Raw genomic sequence first — 19,313 nt, forward strand, 5'->3', positions numbered from 1 at the left:
GATATGAACACTCCATACGCAGGAGCCGAAGGGATGTTGCCACAGATGAAAGGAAAGTTGACAATTCTGAATGAAAAGTCATCACGTTTGTCGTAAAATTTGGTCAATAGTTTTCCTTTACCATCGATTTCTAAGTGTAGGTCAAGATACGAGGCTGACTTCACAGTGTCTGTAGTATCCTTTATCTCAAGTTCTTTTGGGTAGATGCAATGTATCAAATCCCCGAAATTAGGATTGTTTAAAGATAATACGTCATCTATATAGCGGAAACTGAGATTGAAGGATCTAGCCAAACGATATTCTTTCTTTCTGATCAGATCAGCTATAAAGTCGGCCTCATAAGAGTGAAAGAATAGGTCAGCAAGTAAAGGAGCACAATTTGTTCCCATTGGAATGTCAACCGTTTGTTGAAAAACACGTCCACCACACTGGACAAACATGTTGTCAATTAAAAATTCCAGCATATTGTAAACATCTTCCTCTGTATATTTGGAAGATGATTTGGAATTATTTCTAACAAAGTATGAGGAATCTCTACCAAGAACTATATATTTGTATCTAGGTGTACCATCTTTTTTGGAAAAACAACGATGTATAATGTTTTTAAGTCGGGATTTTAACTGAGTATGGTAAATAGAAGTATACAGTGTTGAAAAATCATAGGTTTTAATGCTATTATATTCAGATAATAGTCTTGAACTGATTGTCTCCAAAAGATCTTTCGAATTTTTAAGGATCCACATTGAATTAATACCACTACGGGAGTAACACGTGTTGTGGTAGGGCTGTAGACCCTCTTTGATAGTTGTGAGTATAGAAGTTAAAAATTGGAAAGAGGTTTGGTGGTACATTTTGCAGATCCAGCTATGAAACGTTGTTTGTATGAATTCTTGTGAAGTTTAGGAATCCAGTACATAGACGGTAAATCACAATCATCGTCCTCGGTAGAGAGACCAAAAGAGGATAGCACAGATTTATGGTTTTCCACATCTCTTCTTTGGAGAGAGTGGTAGCAGTGTAGGTCTTATCACTGCTATTATTTTCTACGTCTACCTCTGATAATAAACATTGGATATAAAACGTTTTGCAGACAAAAACAATGTCGTTTTGGGCTTTGTCTGCTGGTACGACAACATATTTGCCATGTATAGTAGACAATGTTTTTGCTACATCGGGGTCTTTGAAAACTGATGTAGCCTTGGCACTCATTGACCTACTCAAAACTTTCATTCGTTTCAAAATTAAAGACCTCACGGCCTTCAACCACTCTGACAGAGAATCAATGTCTTCTTGTTCTCGTTTTATCCATTTTCTTGCATAGTCCTCGACGGCATCCATAAGAACTTTAAAGTTATAATTCCAATTTATGGAGCGTGGTTCACGGTACTTGAGACCTTTTACGCAGAGATTCGTTTTCGATAATGGTTAAATCTCCCGTAACGACGTGACCAGTAGGACCATATTTGAATGGAGAGGTTTTGCAAGAACAGTCAGGTAGTTTAGCCTTGAAGTCCTCAATCTCGAGGTTCTGCAATAGCCTTTTATAATTGAAAATTTTGGATGCGATGGGTGAAGTATAGGAATATGAAATAATTGATGTTGATTTGTCTTTGAAATATGGGGGAATTTCGTTGGTAACGTGTTTGTGATGGAGTATGTTAGCCAAATTAAAAATATATGTTTTTTCATATGTTTCAAAAACATGAAAAACATATATTGCAATTTTTTTCTATTAATGACCTATTCTTTTGAAACGAGACAAACTAAAATCCTTTGCACCCACGTGTATTTTCTTCTCATGAGTCTATGAAATAACCATTTTTTTTATCAGTGGTCGCTCTATCATAGATCTTTAATTGTTAGTTCCTACCATTAGAAGAATATAAAAGTATAAAATCCTGGTACTATGAATTTACTACGTCCTTGCACAAGTATTTGCTATTTTCGATAAGAAAATTGTGCAAAAAAGGAATTGATCAATCCAAATTGAACGGATTGTAGCTTGTATTATGCCATTATAATGTAGTCACTACTCAACAATATTAACATATACAAAACTAGTGACTATAATGTAAATCTGTTCATTGTTTCCTTCTAAATCAGAGGTCGTGGATGACAATTACTACTGAAGGGAAGTCTGGTCAATGTCGTGAAGATAAGTTTCATTTAAGAATTATGTTGTACATTTGAGAGATTCCGTAATACATATGATGAGGTATTTTGCGTCTTTCTTATCTATTAAAAGAGATTTTTAGACTTGTGTTAGATTAAACAATCATTAATTTCAATGATGATCTCACAACCTGCAAATGATTTTAATATTTTGTAACACCTCACCTGCCTTTCGTTTTATGGTTTCTAAAATGCATATAAAATCTGTACAAATGTGAACCTAACGCTATTACTTCCGCTCAAATCAGTTGGAGCGAAGGAGATCGATTCTCAATCGATGTAATGTAGTTAACTTCTGTATTAAAATTGTCTGATCACCTTTAATTATACAAGTGCAGACGACATTTTATTCAATGTGCATTGTTTGCATAAATGAATAGATTTTACATATGGCTCCAGTTGCTATCTAACCGACTTGACGAATCAAACAATAAGGCTTTATAAATGTTTGAGACTGCATTGGAATTTCCAGACAGGATTTATTTTAATTATGACTTATATTATTTTGAGTAGGTTTTCAGACGTGCCAAAGATATAGATCTACTTTATTTGTTGAAATCATTACGAACTATGTCTCGAGGATGAATTATTGTTTAATCTCTTAATTCCCTTTTGGTTTCCTGATATTGTGTTTCAGCTTGAAATGCATCACATATTTTGATTTTGTATAACGTTATGGGAAAAGGATTATACAAAGGTTGATTTAGTAACCAAGAAATAATCTTTAAAGTTTGTTCAGAATGCTTCATCTTTATACTGAAATATTGCCTAGGAAATATATTGTTAAAGTAAAGCAAATAGGCACAGAATTTATGCTGAAATGTCATCATTGGTTTTACGTTTTTGTTGTGTATATTAAGTCGATTTTCATATTTTATGAATAACTTTACATTATTTATTTTGGGGCCTTTTACAGCTCCCTATTGAAGACCGTGTGGTGACCTGTAAAATTCAATTGTTCGTTGCTTGGCATTTGGTGGATAAATATCTCATTGGCAATCATAGCACATCTTCTATTTTTATATTGCTATGGATACGATGTGGATCCAGCTATTTTATTTTTGGGGAAAAAATTCATATATTGAGGAATCCAAACAGATATTTTTGTTGTTTAATCGTAGATTAATATATTGAAAGAAAATGAATTATGGAATAGTTGGCTTTTAAAAATCTTTTGATTTTACATTTTCCAATGGAAATATTTTCTTTATGACTCCTCGTGTATAATAGAATGTGATGAAGAAAAGAAAATTTCCTTTCATACTTAAAAAAAGCAAGCAATAAGTTTCAGTAAAGAAAGAATTGAAAAGAAATAATGTAGGATTTCTAATTTACAGTTCTTTTAACATTTACTAGTATTTCAGAACACGGTAATTTTTGTTGAATAAAAATAATCAAAACCTACGAGACAACTTACCATGCTGTGATCATATGATATTGTAGATATAATGAAATAAAATAATGAATTGTAGAAGTCTTATATTTTTAATTTCCTTTTCGTTGTGGCATCATGTTTTCTTTTCCAATAGTATAATTTCTCATTAAAATCAGTTGAAGTGCTTTATAAGATTATTTGATGAAGCACAACCACACAAGACTAGACCTAAACTTTTTATGAATGTTTAATGGCAATTAGAGATTTAATGTCCTATCTACTTGGAATTTAATAATAAATATTGATTCTTTGTTAGGGAGAAGCAAAATTTAAAAGAAATACTATATTTATTGAACCTTTAACTTCTTGCATCAATAAATGCCTATCTGTTTGGAATTCATTTTCCTTTAAAATGCGAAATTTATTTCTAACTGTTACAGACAGATCACCAACAGGTCAAACAAAATTTACACCAACTTCAATGATATATCAATAATACCCAATTACTGGTAAGAATATTCCTAACGAAGCACTTGAAGGATGACAAACTGACTTCATGAAGAAACCAATCAGATATTGTGCATACTAGATCACATTACAAATTCTTTTCACGACTCTCATCAGATGTATTTTCCTATGTTTGCCATCTAAGTCTAGTCTTAATCAACGATAAGGAAATCAGACATTTATTGGAAGTCATGTTATTACTCTCTGATCTTGGTCCAATGTTGTTAGTGTCAGTCTCAGAACTTTGAATACGACATTTAAACATGTCTTGCATAGGAACGAGTTGACTTATATGTCTAAGCTCCGCAAAATTAAACTCACTATTGCAAGGATAATACAGCCTTCATCTAGAACTTGTAAATGAAAACCGGATTCAAACGTACGGATTCTATGATTGAGATTGATAGAATGACCTTTGAAGTCGCATGTACTTTGCTACGTATTTCATTGATACTTAATCAATCAATCAATCAATAAGGTTACTGTATAAAACCAACACAATAAGCTTAACTCTCACAACAAACTGTCAACTATATGGCACCAATCCTATACCTTATTTTGGTCCAGCTATATGGCCCCAATCATATGCCTTATTCTGATCCAACTATATGGCCCCAATACTATACCTTATTCTTATCCAACTATATGGCACCGATCCTATACCTTATTCTGATCCAACAACCTATTGCCACTTAACCTCCAATATGACACATCTCTGTAAAAAGCAATGTTAAGTAATGTATCCAAGAAAACTGGAAGAGTAAACAATGTTTTGATTGTCATTATCATCCTTTGTAACAGAATAAATAGTACGTAAACCACATTTAAATGTATTTTTAAAAATACAAAAATACCAATCATATTAATATTGCAAGATTTGATATCCTGTACACGTGTTGCAAAGAGTGAATTTTTATCAGCATAAAATACAGGAAAACGTAAATAAAAATAAGCAACTTTACAATGTTTTCTTTAAAAAATGTCGAGGAAAATACATAACGACCACTTACTATCATGAAAAATGAACAAACCAAGGAAATACTTTTACAGATATAATAAAAAAGAAGACAGATACGTATTTAAAGAAAATACCTACATTCGTTTATTTAATTAATCCGTAACGAGGGACACAACTTTAATATTTCATTAACTTCGAAGAGATTTTACATGCAAAATCAGATTAATATTAGAAAATCTTTATTCAAACCTGCCCTTATAAAACTAAAACTTTACTATTTCCGACAACCTGCAGGATCAAAATCCTACAAAAAGCAAATGAAAAGTGTGAAATTAAATAACGATCGCTTTTCTCTATACTTGCTGTTTTATTAGCCAGTTAATACCAGAGAGCGGTCACATAAAAATATATGTTTAGGTCGCTATTTGCATGTTCAACATTAAAACATCAAAAACCCAGACAGATTTAACAAGATCATATACTTATCGAACTCTAAAGCATGAAAGCAACATTACGATCCTTCACGGTCAAATCGATATTTAATTAGCAAAATCAAAATGAATGAGTTTCCATCATGTATCAAACATAAAACAGACAGGCCCATATCATTTCAAGTTATTTTACATTATGGCATTACGTCAATGTGAGAGTCAGACATATCATCTTATATCACTGTTTGGTTCTCCATAGCTGGTCAACCGAGGTTATACATACGTGATAATTAAATTAGTGGCCAGAATAATTTGAAGCTATGGGTACCATTGTACCACAAATGTTTGATACTGGGGATCTTATCAGGAGAATTCAACTAAACTTGTCCAATCAATATTTTATTATTACAGCAATCTAATTATATTAATTGAATCATACTGATATTCTCTCATCCGGCCTATTTCCAACGTTTACTTAAGTTTAACCGTTAAAACGTTTCATAAAACCCGAGTCGAATGCCTTCTTATGTACTGATGATGTACATACTAAATGGAAGGAATTTTATCGTTAAAAGACACATTATATCTTTGCAAAAACGAGAAAAAAACTTATCTTTATAATACAGAGTAAGTCTTGCACTTGTTTCAACCTACGCATATCCAACAATAAAGACTAAGAATGAACAGGGGTCTGTCTTAATGCGACCTTAAAAGCTTTTCTTGAACCATAATTTATCAACATACTGTTGTATAGACGTGCGATTCTTACAATGTATCATTGCAATACGAAGATTAAATGGACGAGGATTCATGGTATTATGTACCTTTCTTATTACATATACTTATGATAATGTTTGAATATTGAAAGAGGATATGAATAAGGACCAATAAAGCTGCGCCGAGGTTGCTCCTTCACTAAGTTGGTAAAATTCTTAACTAAGCTAAAGCCTTACCTTTGAAATCAACGAGACATAATGACAATAAAACCCAATTAGTATGAGGGATCTAGTGTTTCTGATTAGTATCGATAGACATTAACACCTTAACAGACCGAAAACTCCAAATATACCTGAGTTACATGCTGGGGTTGTCAGGCTATAATACGGAAAACCTGACTGCAAACCATAGTGGTGCACCGTGTTGGGAAAGATGCCACGTTAAAGAACCCTACTGTGGTATTCTCCCGGAGTAGGAACCATAGGGCTCCGCCACAGGAGGCTAAATTGCCCGACCCTACCCACCTCTCCCTATTTCCAGTGGCAATCAAAATTTGTCTACCCCATTGTCCTTGTGTCCCATCCCTTTTTCATTTCATCATCATTTCATGTTCATTTTATCATCCATTTCATGTTCATCGTCTGAATATAGCTGAAATATTGCTGCTCGGACGTTAAACCCCAACAAACAAAACGAACAAAACTAACCACTAATAAGTATATCCATTCATCACATTACATATATAGGCTTAAGTAGGGGGACAAGTAACTGTAACTTCACATGACGATTTCTCTTTAAGAAACATATTATGATCTGCTTATTGTACCTAGATAGGTACTGCAAGTCATCATTAAAGCCGTCAAAAATATTGTATGATTTGTTATGGTAAATGCGAATGGTGATGGGGAAAAATATGATTTTTACAATAATGAGTTCGGTAATTTTGTTTTTACCTTTATATAGCAGCACTTTCCCTAAGGTTTTCATATTTGTGATTCTGGACGAAAAAGGATTCGATAAATAGTGACCCTCTGATAACTTGCACAAAATAAACACGAAACAATGCTACACTACTGAACTCCATAGAGACGCCAACCTAGATTATAAATGATCTTTTAATAAATTTTGTTTAAAATGTCCTTACAATAAAGCGCACTAAGAGTTTAAAGCAGTTTACTCATTGTTACGTTCCTTGTATTTTCTGTCATGAAAAAATGGCAATCAAACAAAACAAGAACAAGAATTGACTTAATTAGAAAATAAATAACTTCTTCAATTTCATATGACAGAATAATGAGATGACTATTGCATGTTATCTAAAGAGCAGTCAGAAAGATATCTTAATTTAATACTTAGCTATTCCCATATCCAATTATTGTTATTTATGTATGCATATTACTATTTGTCATTGATTCACCCCTCTAAAAGTTCAGGAAATATGGCATGAAAAGTCCTTAAAGAAGTTTGATAATTATTCTTGACAATCAACGCTACAAAAGAACAATGTTTGCACATTTTAAGAATCAGCATTCATGACCTCCAGTTCACCTTTTCTATTTCCTTTTCGTTTTAACTGAGACAGGAAAGGCAGTGCAGTGGCGTTTTTATCGCATTATATGGTCAATAGAAAAACCATCTTCTTTCAGCAATCCTGATAGATCCAATGTAATGTAATGAATGTAAAGCAACACAATAGGGTGTGCTTGATTAAATATGCATTTAAGAAATGTTAATTAATGATAAACATTATTTGTTAATTATGAATTAGCTTTTGACGCACACAAAAATATAATAAAATACAACAACCAAAATTGGCGGTTTGTCAGATTTGCAGATACGCTTGTTCTGAGGACTTATTTATTATGAGTATTTCTAATTTTTATTATGTTGTATATGAAAAACTTTCAAATTGTTTTCCTTTTTTAGTCGTTGAGTAAGAATTTTTTAAACTGGCTTGGACAAGTACAAAATAGTAATCATAAAAAAAATAATAATAAAACATGAAGTCACTGAACACTCTTCGTGGCTAGTAACTTAATACTCAATAGCACATAATATCATAATTCACTTCTAAACTTTAAAATAGAAAAAATCTGCATAAACAAATGCATTGTTTTTGTTCGGTGGTGCAATTTTAAAGAGTATGGAGAATTGAGATGAAACGATAACAATCAATTACCAAAAGACAGACGATTTTGAATTAACACATTACATAATAAGAAACATCGATGTCAGAACATATATAGATACAGGATAGATATACTGTTAAAAAGTCCCTAAGAATACCACCAAGTGGTTTTAAAGAGACCAGAAGACTGATAATTAGCATACTTGATACCGTCATGAATAAAGCCTAACACAGACGGAGTGATATAAAATTCAAATAGAAAAGCAAAAAAGATAAAATCGTCCGACCATCGTGTCAGTTAAAACCTACCATCTATCTTGTCTGTCACTAAAGTTAATCATTCTGTAGGGAATTCCAAGAAAAAACATGCAAGTATTCAAATGTCAACACCTCTGTTTAAAGATGTTGAACTCAATGTACTGTTACCAAGAAATTAGTTCAGGATAATTTCATCCCAAGCAATCAGGATAACTTCATTTGACTCAAAACATAACATGATGATCGGACATAAAAATGGCAGCGATTACAGCATAGAACTATTAGCAGTTTATCATTTATTCGACAGACGAAATTCTACGATAAAGATATAAAAATTGGAGATGTGGTATGATGGCCAATGAGATAGCCATCCACCAGGCAACGAAAAATTAAACTTCTTCTGGTCACCACGCAGTAGGTGATTTCAATGCGGAAGAGTATTCCAAAGTATATTAAGTAACAGTTGCCGTCCTTTCACATTTAATTATTATTTGTTATGTTTGTTTTTCAGACTGTATTTATTATTTTATCATAATTGCTTTATATATTTTTCGTAATTTTTAATTTATTTTTTTTTTTCAGCCATTCTGTAGAAGAGATACATTGTATCAAAAACAATAGAGCGCCTATATTTGTTTCCATTTTTGTTTTTAAGTAAATGGTATGGTATTTTACAAAATCAGAAGAAAGGACTGGTACCAGTCAAAACTTGTAAATTCATTTTTTTTTATCAAATGTATCTGATCTTTTTTGTATAATGAAGTAAATTTACAAAACTGAGAAATGTCAGGGATGACATAACTGTGTAATCGTCTGCTGAAATCTTGCTCTGCTCAGCCATAAAAAAAGATCTTCCCTCAATGATTAATCTGAACTCCATCGATTGGTCCCGCTATTATTTGAAGAATGAATTAGAATTTGTCGATATGCTGTTAGATATGACTAAATTACAAAAATTGAGGAGTTTATAATGCATTGTGCTGCACGACCAATTGCTGATATAATAAAAGGTTTATTTTCAACAACAATTCTATAGTTTGTGTTTTGTTGAAGGGGGTACTTAAACGGTCTTAAAATTTTGACGTCTGTTAAATCGATTTGTAAAAATAACGAATCAAATGTTTATTTAATTATAACGATAACAAGACTTAAAAATAACGATTCAATAATTGCCGATGGTCATATTGCCAAAATGTTGGTTCAAATATGAAGATAATAAGTCTTAGAAATAATGATTCAATAATTTCTTGATGTTGCTATAAAACCTATATTACTATAAAAATTTCTTATAATACCTCGCGTACCAATTCTGAACCAAAAGCAAACTCGTTTATAATAACCTGGTCAATTATGCAATAATGAACACATATATGCCTTAAACTGTCTCACTATTGCTGTAAAATCATGTTTGAAATGCCCTTTTTTTAATCACCACTGATATTCATTTCACCTTCTTTATGTAGTGTATCCACAATATATAATGAAAACAACTTATAATTGAAACTAATTGTACTAAACTATGTACGGGTGATCATTATATATCAGATTGTCCCAAACAATTGTAAATACAAGTTATCACTTACAATACCAAGTTACTGTATCTGTGTTATATTTTCGCTATGTGTTAAGATATTCTGTACTATTAAGTTTAAATATAATGTGTTAAAACAGAATAATACTATTCAAGTAACACTTTATAAGGAAACTATAAAAAAAAAAAAAAGACAACAGTATATACTGTCAGTAACTGACCAGCAAACTTGCTTTATAACTTTACACAAATAGTTTCAGAGCAACGAAAATTGTATAGAGTTTTTTTCATGTTATCTTTATCTTATGCAATCACAAACAAGAGTAAATATTAGAAATTAAAAAATCACTAAAAAAAAAACTAATAAAAAGACAAATTGTACAGAGTCAAAATACGGTTGATTTGACTATTTTACAAACATACATCCTAAATGACTTGCCCCAGCATAATCTAAAGTATTTACATTATAAATATATTAATTATTTTTTTTACTCCTCGTTCTTAGAAAATTCTCATCAATAATCAAATTAAAAGGTATACTAATTCTCAGAACGATAGTTATAAACTTCATACAACCACATATTTCTATCGCTTTTTTTGACTTTGAATGACTGCCTCTCCTTGGAGTTTGAAATCCGATATGCAAGTTTCGCTGGTTTAAAAACTGCATTATATCAACGAAGTTTTAGAATTCAATAATATTGTTGAATGCAGAACGCAAACACATCGATGTAATTGCGTTTTGTATTGATTTAAATTGTGAAGAAATGTTCGGATGGGGATATCTATACTAATATCGCACAAAATTAAATGATTTATCAAATGAACAATAAATGCTCCATTACATGATACGGTGTAATCAATATTCAGATGAAACTGAATAAGTACAGCAGTGGAAGTATAATATAAAATTATAACATGAACACAAACAACAATAAAGTAGTATCTTATTTCATTTCATTACAAAAATATTGGGCGAGTTATATCAAAATCAAAGCAAATGAGAAGCCTGGGTTAGAAAATTTGTAAAGATATGCTACTTAATTCCATAAATACCTTTAGGTACTTTTTTTAATTTCTAAGAAAATGTCTTAAGATATTAAGATAAAAACATCTATTAAAACAAAGCAATCTCTATGTGAATAGATGATAAATAAAGATGAGGATTCCCAGCAGTTATCTCGTATAAAAAATCTAAGTACAGTTCACGACTCGGACGACTTAAAATATCAATTTCATTAGTATTGGTAAGATCAAGTTTGTTTCTTTTAGCAATATTCATAAACCATTAGAAATGAAACTAAGCACTGAAGAGAGATAAAAACGTTGTAAGTAATATGTTTAACACCTGAGAGGAACCGTACTGCAATTCGGAAGATATATACCTCAATGACATCGTTACCATTATTGTATGGGAAGCAATAAACACTTTACAATAATTAAATGATAAATTATCAAAAAACTCCTATCAAAATGTATGACTAATTGAAGATCCTAGAGCGTCGGTATTCGCCAGGAAATTTTTGAATGTAAAAGTTCTAAAACTTTTAATGACCTCATGATATCTTCATCTTATACTAGTAATTGCATAGAAAGAGGTGTACCGATAATAGAGTTTTTCCAAATAGCCACATGAGAATACTACTCTAAGTTTTAGATAGATTGTTAAAAAATAAATAGATATTTCAGTGCTTTATCAAACAGATGACCAGATAATTCACTTTAAAAATCTGATGACATGACTGCAGTAAAACATTTGAAAACAACTCAAATTTTCCGGACTTATTTATTTTTAGCCTTTGACTTCATTCAAAATCTTCGCAAAAATGTTACGCTTCGGAAATAGAAACTCATATCAAGACATAGTTTAACTTAGTTTCTTTTGTAAGACCATTGATAAAAAAAGTTTTAGCTCAAACCGGACAACCGGATCTTAAAACGGCATCCTTCATGGTATTTGTACAGAACAGTTGTGTTTATTTTTGGACTCCTTTTCAAAGTACCAGAGGAACTGTGGTAGTGGATTAGTAAAATGTCGACCAGTTTCTTTGTCCCCTCTAGTAAATCACAAAATAATTGTATCTTCCATTATTACGAGGAAGAAAGTGTGCCACAAGTACAGACTCAGTGACTTCCCACTTGCCTTGCCCATATCAGGTGGTCGACCAACATTTGTTTATTTTCCACATCATCTATGCGTTTCATCTTTAAATGAATCATTTATTTTATGATAATAATAATAGTTATTTAAAAACACAAGAAACAAGATAGGTGATTATATCAAATTATGAGTGACATTTAAACAAATTATTACACGAACAAACCGCTGTTGATAGATAGCTTGGTTACTCACGCGTTGACCTTTCTTTAATTAAATACAGCTCAGGTATATAATATATAGCTACATAACAACTTACAACGAACAAATAAGTTCTTCGGATAAAATTGTGGTTATTTATTTTACACAACATTGATTCCTACATAGGAATGGAAGGTGATTTTTGCCACATAATATGTGACTTTCTATGTTATTATTTGACCATATTAAACGTTAAATGGTTAAGTAGATGTTTTTTTCAGTTTCTTCGAATTGGCAGAACTTGGATTCCTACTGAATATATTTGGTTTGGAGTACTTATTTACACTTTTTATCGGGATCTCCCGGTGTCATCTTCAAAATCTTGTGAAAGGCAAAAAGGTTAAACTAAATAAAGATCCTTAAATTTCACAAATTGATATATTGACGACATTCTCCCCATTGATACTCATAAATATTGAGAATGGCTTTTATTTATATGTCTACAAGAGCTAAAAATGGAAGAGACTTCTGACAAAGCGTCATTTTTAGACCTTCATCTTGAATTTGATGACAATATTCTCATTTAAAAAAATATACGACAAACGAGATGATTTTGATTTAATTTTTGTTTACATGTGCAGTAATAGACAGCTTCCCATGCACATGATATTTATATTTCTCAAGTGTTAAGGTATGCCAAAGCTGGATACCACAATTCTGTTTTCTGAATGCGCCATCATTGCCTGAGGGACAAAGGTTATAAAAAATAAGTCTTAATTGCCTTTAAAAGTTTATTTCTGATATCAAGATCTTATTGAGAAGTTTTCTTTTCTGTCAATTTCAATATGATGGATTTTTATAGTGTATACTTTATTTTACTTGTATCATATTGTTTTTATCCTCAACATGACATGTCTTCTCTACAAAGTTCAAGACTTATTTCGAAGTCATTGTCTTCTTTATTGGACTTGTATTTTAAGAGTATTTAGTTCCTTTTTGTTGGTCCATGCTCCCAGTTTTAGTGGATTCCGAGTTGCTCATTTGCTTTTGTTACTTTGTATGTATGATTTTAGTTACTTTATGTTCTTTGTTTACCGCTTTTTGATTACAGCTATAACCTTGGTTCCCTTGATTTCTCTTATTAATCACTTATTCATTGATAAACATTTCTAAACTGTTTTGACTACTGATTAGAAAAAAATTCCTGGTAGCAATTTAATGCTGCTGGTTTGTATTGTAGTACACTAGTATACTAGAAAAAATAAACCGTAATGGAAGCGGGAGGTGTATCACGCTATGAAACCTGGTTTACCCAACATTTTGACTTAACGACTTTTTCAAGTTCATGACTGATTTCAGCTTGACCCTTTTGTTTAGCATTACGTTAGTAAAATAACGTATTTATCATGATTTTCCAAGGTATAATTTTATTGTAATACTCAATATCGCAAAATGTATCGTTTGCGCAATTTAAAAAAAAATGTCTATCGACAGTAGAACTGGAAATTACGCAAAATTCTTTGGTGACAGTTGAAATGTTATCAAATTATCAATATACTAGTATTCTAATGACAATGGTCACTACCTATTATTCATGACAATTCAAAAAAGGTCAAGAATAGATCAGGAAACAAATAATATCTCTGACAATATTGATCAACTTAAAATGAATGCATATATGATATGCTTAAAGAAATTATATCCCACGATACCCGTTTCTATTGACAGGTCACGTGATAAACGAGCATAAAGTGCAAGCTGGGTATTGTGTTCTATGTCCTTTAATTAATTATGGTGGCAGTATATTAATTATCATCCACTGCATAACACAATATTTAATGTCAAAGAATGCATGAATATGGACCTCGTTACATCGAAAAGGGTATTATATTACACACTTTACTGATGTATTAGAATATGTTTTCAGATGGGCAACAAACTGTTGTTAAAATTATAGAATATTGATTAAATTTCTTAATCGTATGAAAACTTATTCCAGACATTATGAATATTTGATTATTCCGTCTTGTCACTTCAAGCTATCAAAGAGGCAGGCACATATAAATGAAAAAAGCTTTTCAAAATGAAGGCACATAAAATCTAGAATTTTTCTTAGAAAACAAATGCACAAAACAACCATCACTTGGATTTTTGTTATATTCAATTATCAAGAATTAAGTAATTGATTTATTAATATAAGGTGACAAACATTCATCATATATAACAGAAACAAAAGCCTAAAGAAATGTAAAATGTAAAAAAGGCATAGAACATAAAATAATCTGTTTACTTAGTCCATTGTCTTTTTCAAAATTTCTTCCACCGATACTTTTTTCATCACAATAATTTGGATAGTTCTTGGCCAGGTATTGTTTTTATTAAGGGTATAAATTTAAGTACAATATATTGTTATAAACAGTAGATTTAAACTCGGTTAATAATGCGTCATGTAGCTATACCCGAATCAAAGAAATAAACCCCATTTGAGCTGCAAAACTTAAATTGAAATGCAACTTACCTGTTCTGTAAAAGTCAATGACAGAATTGAAAACCGCAGGATGACGGTCAAAAAAGTATTCATCCTTTTTCTCTGAAAGCACGTGGTAATCAGCAAGTCGAGCTAGTCTGGTGTTTGGTATTGTTCGGAGTGTAGAGACATGTGTCTCATGACGTACACCACCAACATTGAGCAAGATTCTTTCGTCATCCCCTGTTTGTTTAGGGTGACCATTTTTCCTGACTGGAGTAGCGCCTACATCTTCGAGATAATTCTCCGCATCATGCATATCCAAATAGACATTGGAGAAAATTTCCTATTTTAGTAACACCTAGAATCTTGTTAAGCACAAAATTAAATCAAGGATCAGAATTATACAATAACACTTTGTTAGTAATTTGTTTTCCTGATTTCGTTAGAAGAAATTGATTAAGACACATTTCTATTTCTACATTAAAATTTCAGCCCAGATTAAATGCAGTTAATCTCACTATTATGGTATGGCAAAATCATATCAGTAAATCTCAGTCACGTGATTTTCTTGACAGTGAAGTTATCTCCCGTTTGTTTTTGTATCAAATACCGCCCCCTTCATTTAATGGCAGTATAAAATTAACCTAACCATTATTTCTGCCAAACAAACCTCTTGCTTAGGTTAGCATTAACGGGAACTCTCCTGGGAATACGCTGTAATTTTCAAGTGCAGCTTCCATGCATAGGAGTTTATTGAACATTGTCTAAACGTAATCCTGGAATTAAAGCTTCGATAGAATGATTCCTGCCTAGACACTGCAGGGATTTCAATAGTTTCCTCAAAATATATCAAAATACTCAAATTTATTACGTCCCGTCATATAATGTATATTTCACAAGCACTTGAAAAGTTCATTTCCCAGAGTGATGTAGCAATGTTTCCATTTTCAAAATGGAAATTGTCTATGTATGTAATATGGTTGAGTAATTGTGATACAATAAGTAATAAAAGTTCTGGAAATTCCGTGTAGGTTAAATCACATTCAGTTTCTCATTTGAAAACCAATTTCTGTTCATCGAAAGGGAACATGATCCTGTGCCCAAGTATCAAAGTTGCCGTACGAAGTCACGTTAACATTTTGCCATTATAACCTTATATTAAGTATATTATGCACAAATTTTACATCAGAGTGGTTTCCACTGCTGATTCTATAGACAATGTCAACGGTAGTATTGATCCAAAACTTGTAATCCGTAAAAATTTTATTGCTATTCGTCATCCACTGAAGATTTCATGTAATGGTATTCCATAGTACCGACTCATCCATGGCTAATCATCGGCACAGTAACGTGTTCTATACTAACACAGTGACATGGGCTTTAAAAAATGATGTGAAGTTTCTGATCGTTGTGAATCGATTAGAATGTTTTATTGATTATTTCCAAGTTCTATGTTGACTTTGGTGTTGCTTTCCACATCATAACTATCTTTTTGACAATATATCAGATTCTGCATTCATTTCATATGTCCAAGAAAAATCAATATACATGTAAAGTTCCATTGTGCATCGTTCTGAAATTGACAGCACAAGGAAGACACAGGAGATAGTTTATTAGATAGAATTGTACAAAATATAGTTTCTTGCTTTGAAACGTCTTATCTTTTAGAACGATCGATATCCTGATAAAATTATACTTTATGAAACGCCAATTTATTCCTTCATAATTTGTTTTGGCAGATACTTTGTATCAGAAAACATTTCTGATTGTTCTAGGAGCTGAATTAAGAGTCAGTTTCATATTCGTCTTTGAAGCCGGGCGTTGAAAGAAAATCAGATTGTAAGAGAAGTCCCTCGTGAAAATAAAAAAAGTAGTTAAGGAAGACTTTAACAAATTCCGCTCATTGAAAAACATAGATTTGCAATTAAGTAATGTTCAGATTAAAAGTTTCTCGTAGTATACAATAATGGTTGTTTTTAATTTATAGGGCGTTACAGCAGAAACAAATTCAAACATATATGAAGCTATCATATAGCGTCATATGTAACAGTTGTAATTATAAGAAAATTGTATTTTCTATGTTTTGATTGAACGTTTGAAAAGACACACGTTAAAGATAAAAGAAATTATGCATGTACAAAATACCGAGTGAAAAACCGTTATAAAATGAACATTAAAAAATTATCGACAACAATGAAATGAGAATTTGAAAAAAAACAGTTGGGTAGGTATATTTTACTTTCTCTATTATCTTTTTCCTTGTTTTTTTTTTTTTTTTTTTTCATTTTTTATATTTGTTTGTTTGTTTGTTTGTTTGTTTGTTTTTTGTGACTATAAATTTTGGAATATCTTTCTTCTCTTGATTATTTTATTCAACTTAAAAAAAAACACATTGGTTAAACATCTCTTCCACAAATATCTTCATTATATTAAATATATAACATCGATAAATGCCAAAGAAAGAGTAATCAAGGCAACCAAGGTTATAGGGTAGTCAAAAGAATGCAATCCAATGACAAAGACCAGACATGGAAAACAGACATACACAACAAAGAACATAAAGTAACTAAAATCATACATACAAAGTAACAAAAGCAAATGAGCAAGTCGGACTCCACTAAAAACTGGGAGCATGGACCAGGTGCACCGGTAGGGTAAGCGTCCTCTGCTTTTCTAGAATCACCCGCCGAGTTTACATTCCAAAATAAAACAAGATTTCGAGGTTTATACACAACTCGTATTTTTGCATTTATCTGATATATTTTGATAGAAAAGAAATGATCGAAATGGTTCTAAGAATTGTTGAAGATGGATCTAAATAGTTAAACAAAAGAACTATACCATAACAAACGTCAACATTAATTTAATGTTATCTTATGGGTACACAGTGTGTGTCGACGTGGTACAATACATAAATTATTTCTAATTAAATATTTTAGTTCCGATTTTGATCTTTAGTTAGTTAGTTAGTTAATAAAAGAAGTTAGTTTTTGCTTTTTGTCGTGTTTTCTTTGTCCTGTTTTATAAGGAGTAGGTTGCCGTTGTGGGTTTTTCTTTTGTGGAGGAGGGTTTCACTTCGTACAGTTTTTGTTCACAAGTGTGTCTTATCAACAATAAATGATGTTTTTTCTTTTTGTTAATATACTCTCTAGGTGCGTAGAATGTAACTAAAAACTGATTTTGCCTGTTGGGGAGTGTTTCTTTGTGTTTTCTTTTAGCTCTCCACGAGATGTTAACCTTTTGGCAATTAACCCATGTACTTTATTTGTTTATCTTATTCATATAGGCATTTGGGCTGTTGTTCAATATCTTAATCAAACAGTAAACTATTGTTAATTACCAAAGTCAATAACTATGAACATAAAGAGATGAAATCTTCCTTTCTTTACCTCCGAAATATGAAAACTCCAACTGTTTAGAAAATAAGGAGTCATAACTTTTATAATCTAATTAAAGATAAAAATACGTCAGGTACTGAAGGAGTTCGGATAAAGTTATTTTAACAAGTACTGAAACAACTGTCTATAAATTACAAGAAATTTCAGGAAGTGTAAATATTGATTCATCGGTAATTTTGGCCATAACCAACCAAGGAGTCTCTATAGTTTGAGTATGGGTTATTGATTGTTTTGAAATGAAAAAATCGTCTGAAGTGTTGCAGTTCGGGGTTGCAGCCTTTTGGGTTACATTTATGCTATGGGCGGCAAATGTTTCTTATCCTATCTTACACAAGACATATTTTATTTATATTTAAGGAAAAAAATCCAATCAGTCTTTTTTCATGACAATTGATATGTCAACAGATAAGAGACATCTTATAATCACATTCCAACAACATTAAGTACCCAATTACACATCATAGTAACGAATCATTATTCAACCACTATAACCGTCACCATATTAAATCATTTTGGAAGAATTTTATGACAATACTTCTACGTACGGAAAGAATCTTCGATGAATGTTTTCACTGGATATCAACACATCAACACAGCTTTTCATTGTGTTAAAAGGATTCTTACCCCTATAAATATGAATTATTGATGATGTCTATTGCATGTTTATCGAAAACATCATCAAATGATATTATTAGCACCGAGTGACTGGTGAATAATTCATTAATGTATAACTATTAATTTGATCGAAAAAAAGAGGATCATACACGCGTACTGTTTTCACTACAAGCATGATGATAAAGTCTGGGTAATATTGATTCACCTTTTTTCGCTGTGTATTGATTTCTGTCACAAAGGAACAAACAGGTGTTGTATGGAAAATTAAAAGCTTCTTTAACTAGAGTGAACGTCGTATTTATCTTTTTTTTCTTTTTACTTTTCAATATTTTCATCTCTTTACTTCCAGTGATTAATATTTTATTTTTATGTTCTTGAGTTTGAGACAGTATTCAGCCTATTGTTGTAGGTATATTATAAAAGTGACTCGACTTTTTTAAGAGCGACAAATAAA

The 19,313-nt window shown here is 31.5% G+C and overlaps 1 protein-coding gene across 1 annotated transcript in view; it reads right to left on the bottom strand.

The window, feature by feature from the left end:
• LOC148627047 (voltage-gated potassium channel KCNC1-like) overlaps window positions 1-16,485 on the bottom strand; it is a 37,489-nt gene extending 21,004 nt beyond the window's left edge. Inside the window, exon 1 of the mRNA XM_088566320.1 lies at window positions 14,895-16,485. Within this exon, the coding sequence (XP_088422446.1) occupies window positions 14,895-15,162 (268 nt within the window). The 5' untranslated portion in view covers window positions 15,163-16,485. The remainder of the gene's footprint in view (window positions 1-14,894) is intronic.
• Between the last annotated feature and the right edge of the window lie 2,828 nt (window positions 16,486-19,313).

This window comes from Perna viridis, chromosome 1, assembly GCF_037379345.1.
Source record: "Perna viridis isolate PV_CMFRI_1.1 ecotype Kerala chromosome 1, ASM3737934v1, whole genome shotgun sequence".
Lineage (NCBI taxonomy): Eukaryota > Metazoa > Mollusca > Bivalvia > Mytilida > Mytilidae > Perna > Perna viridis.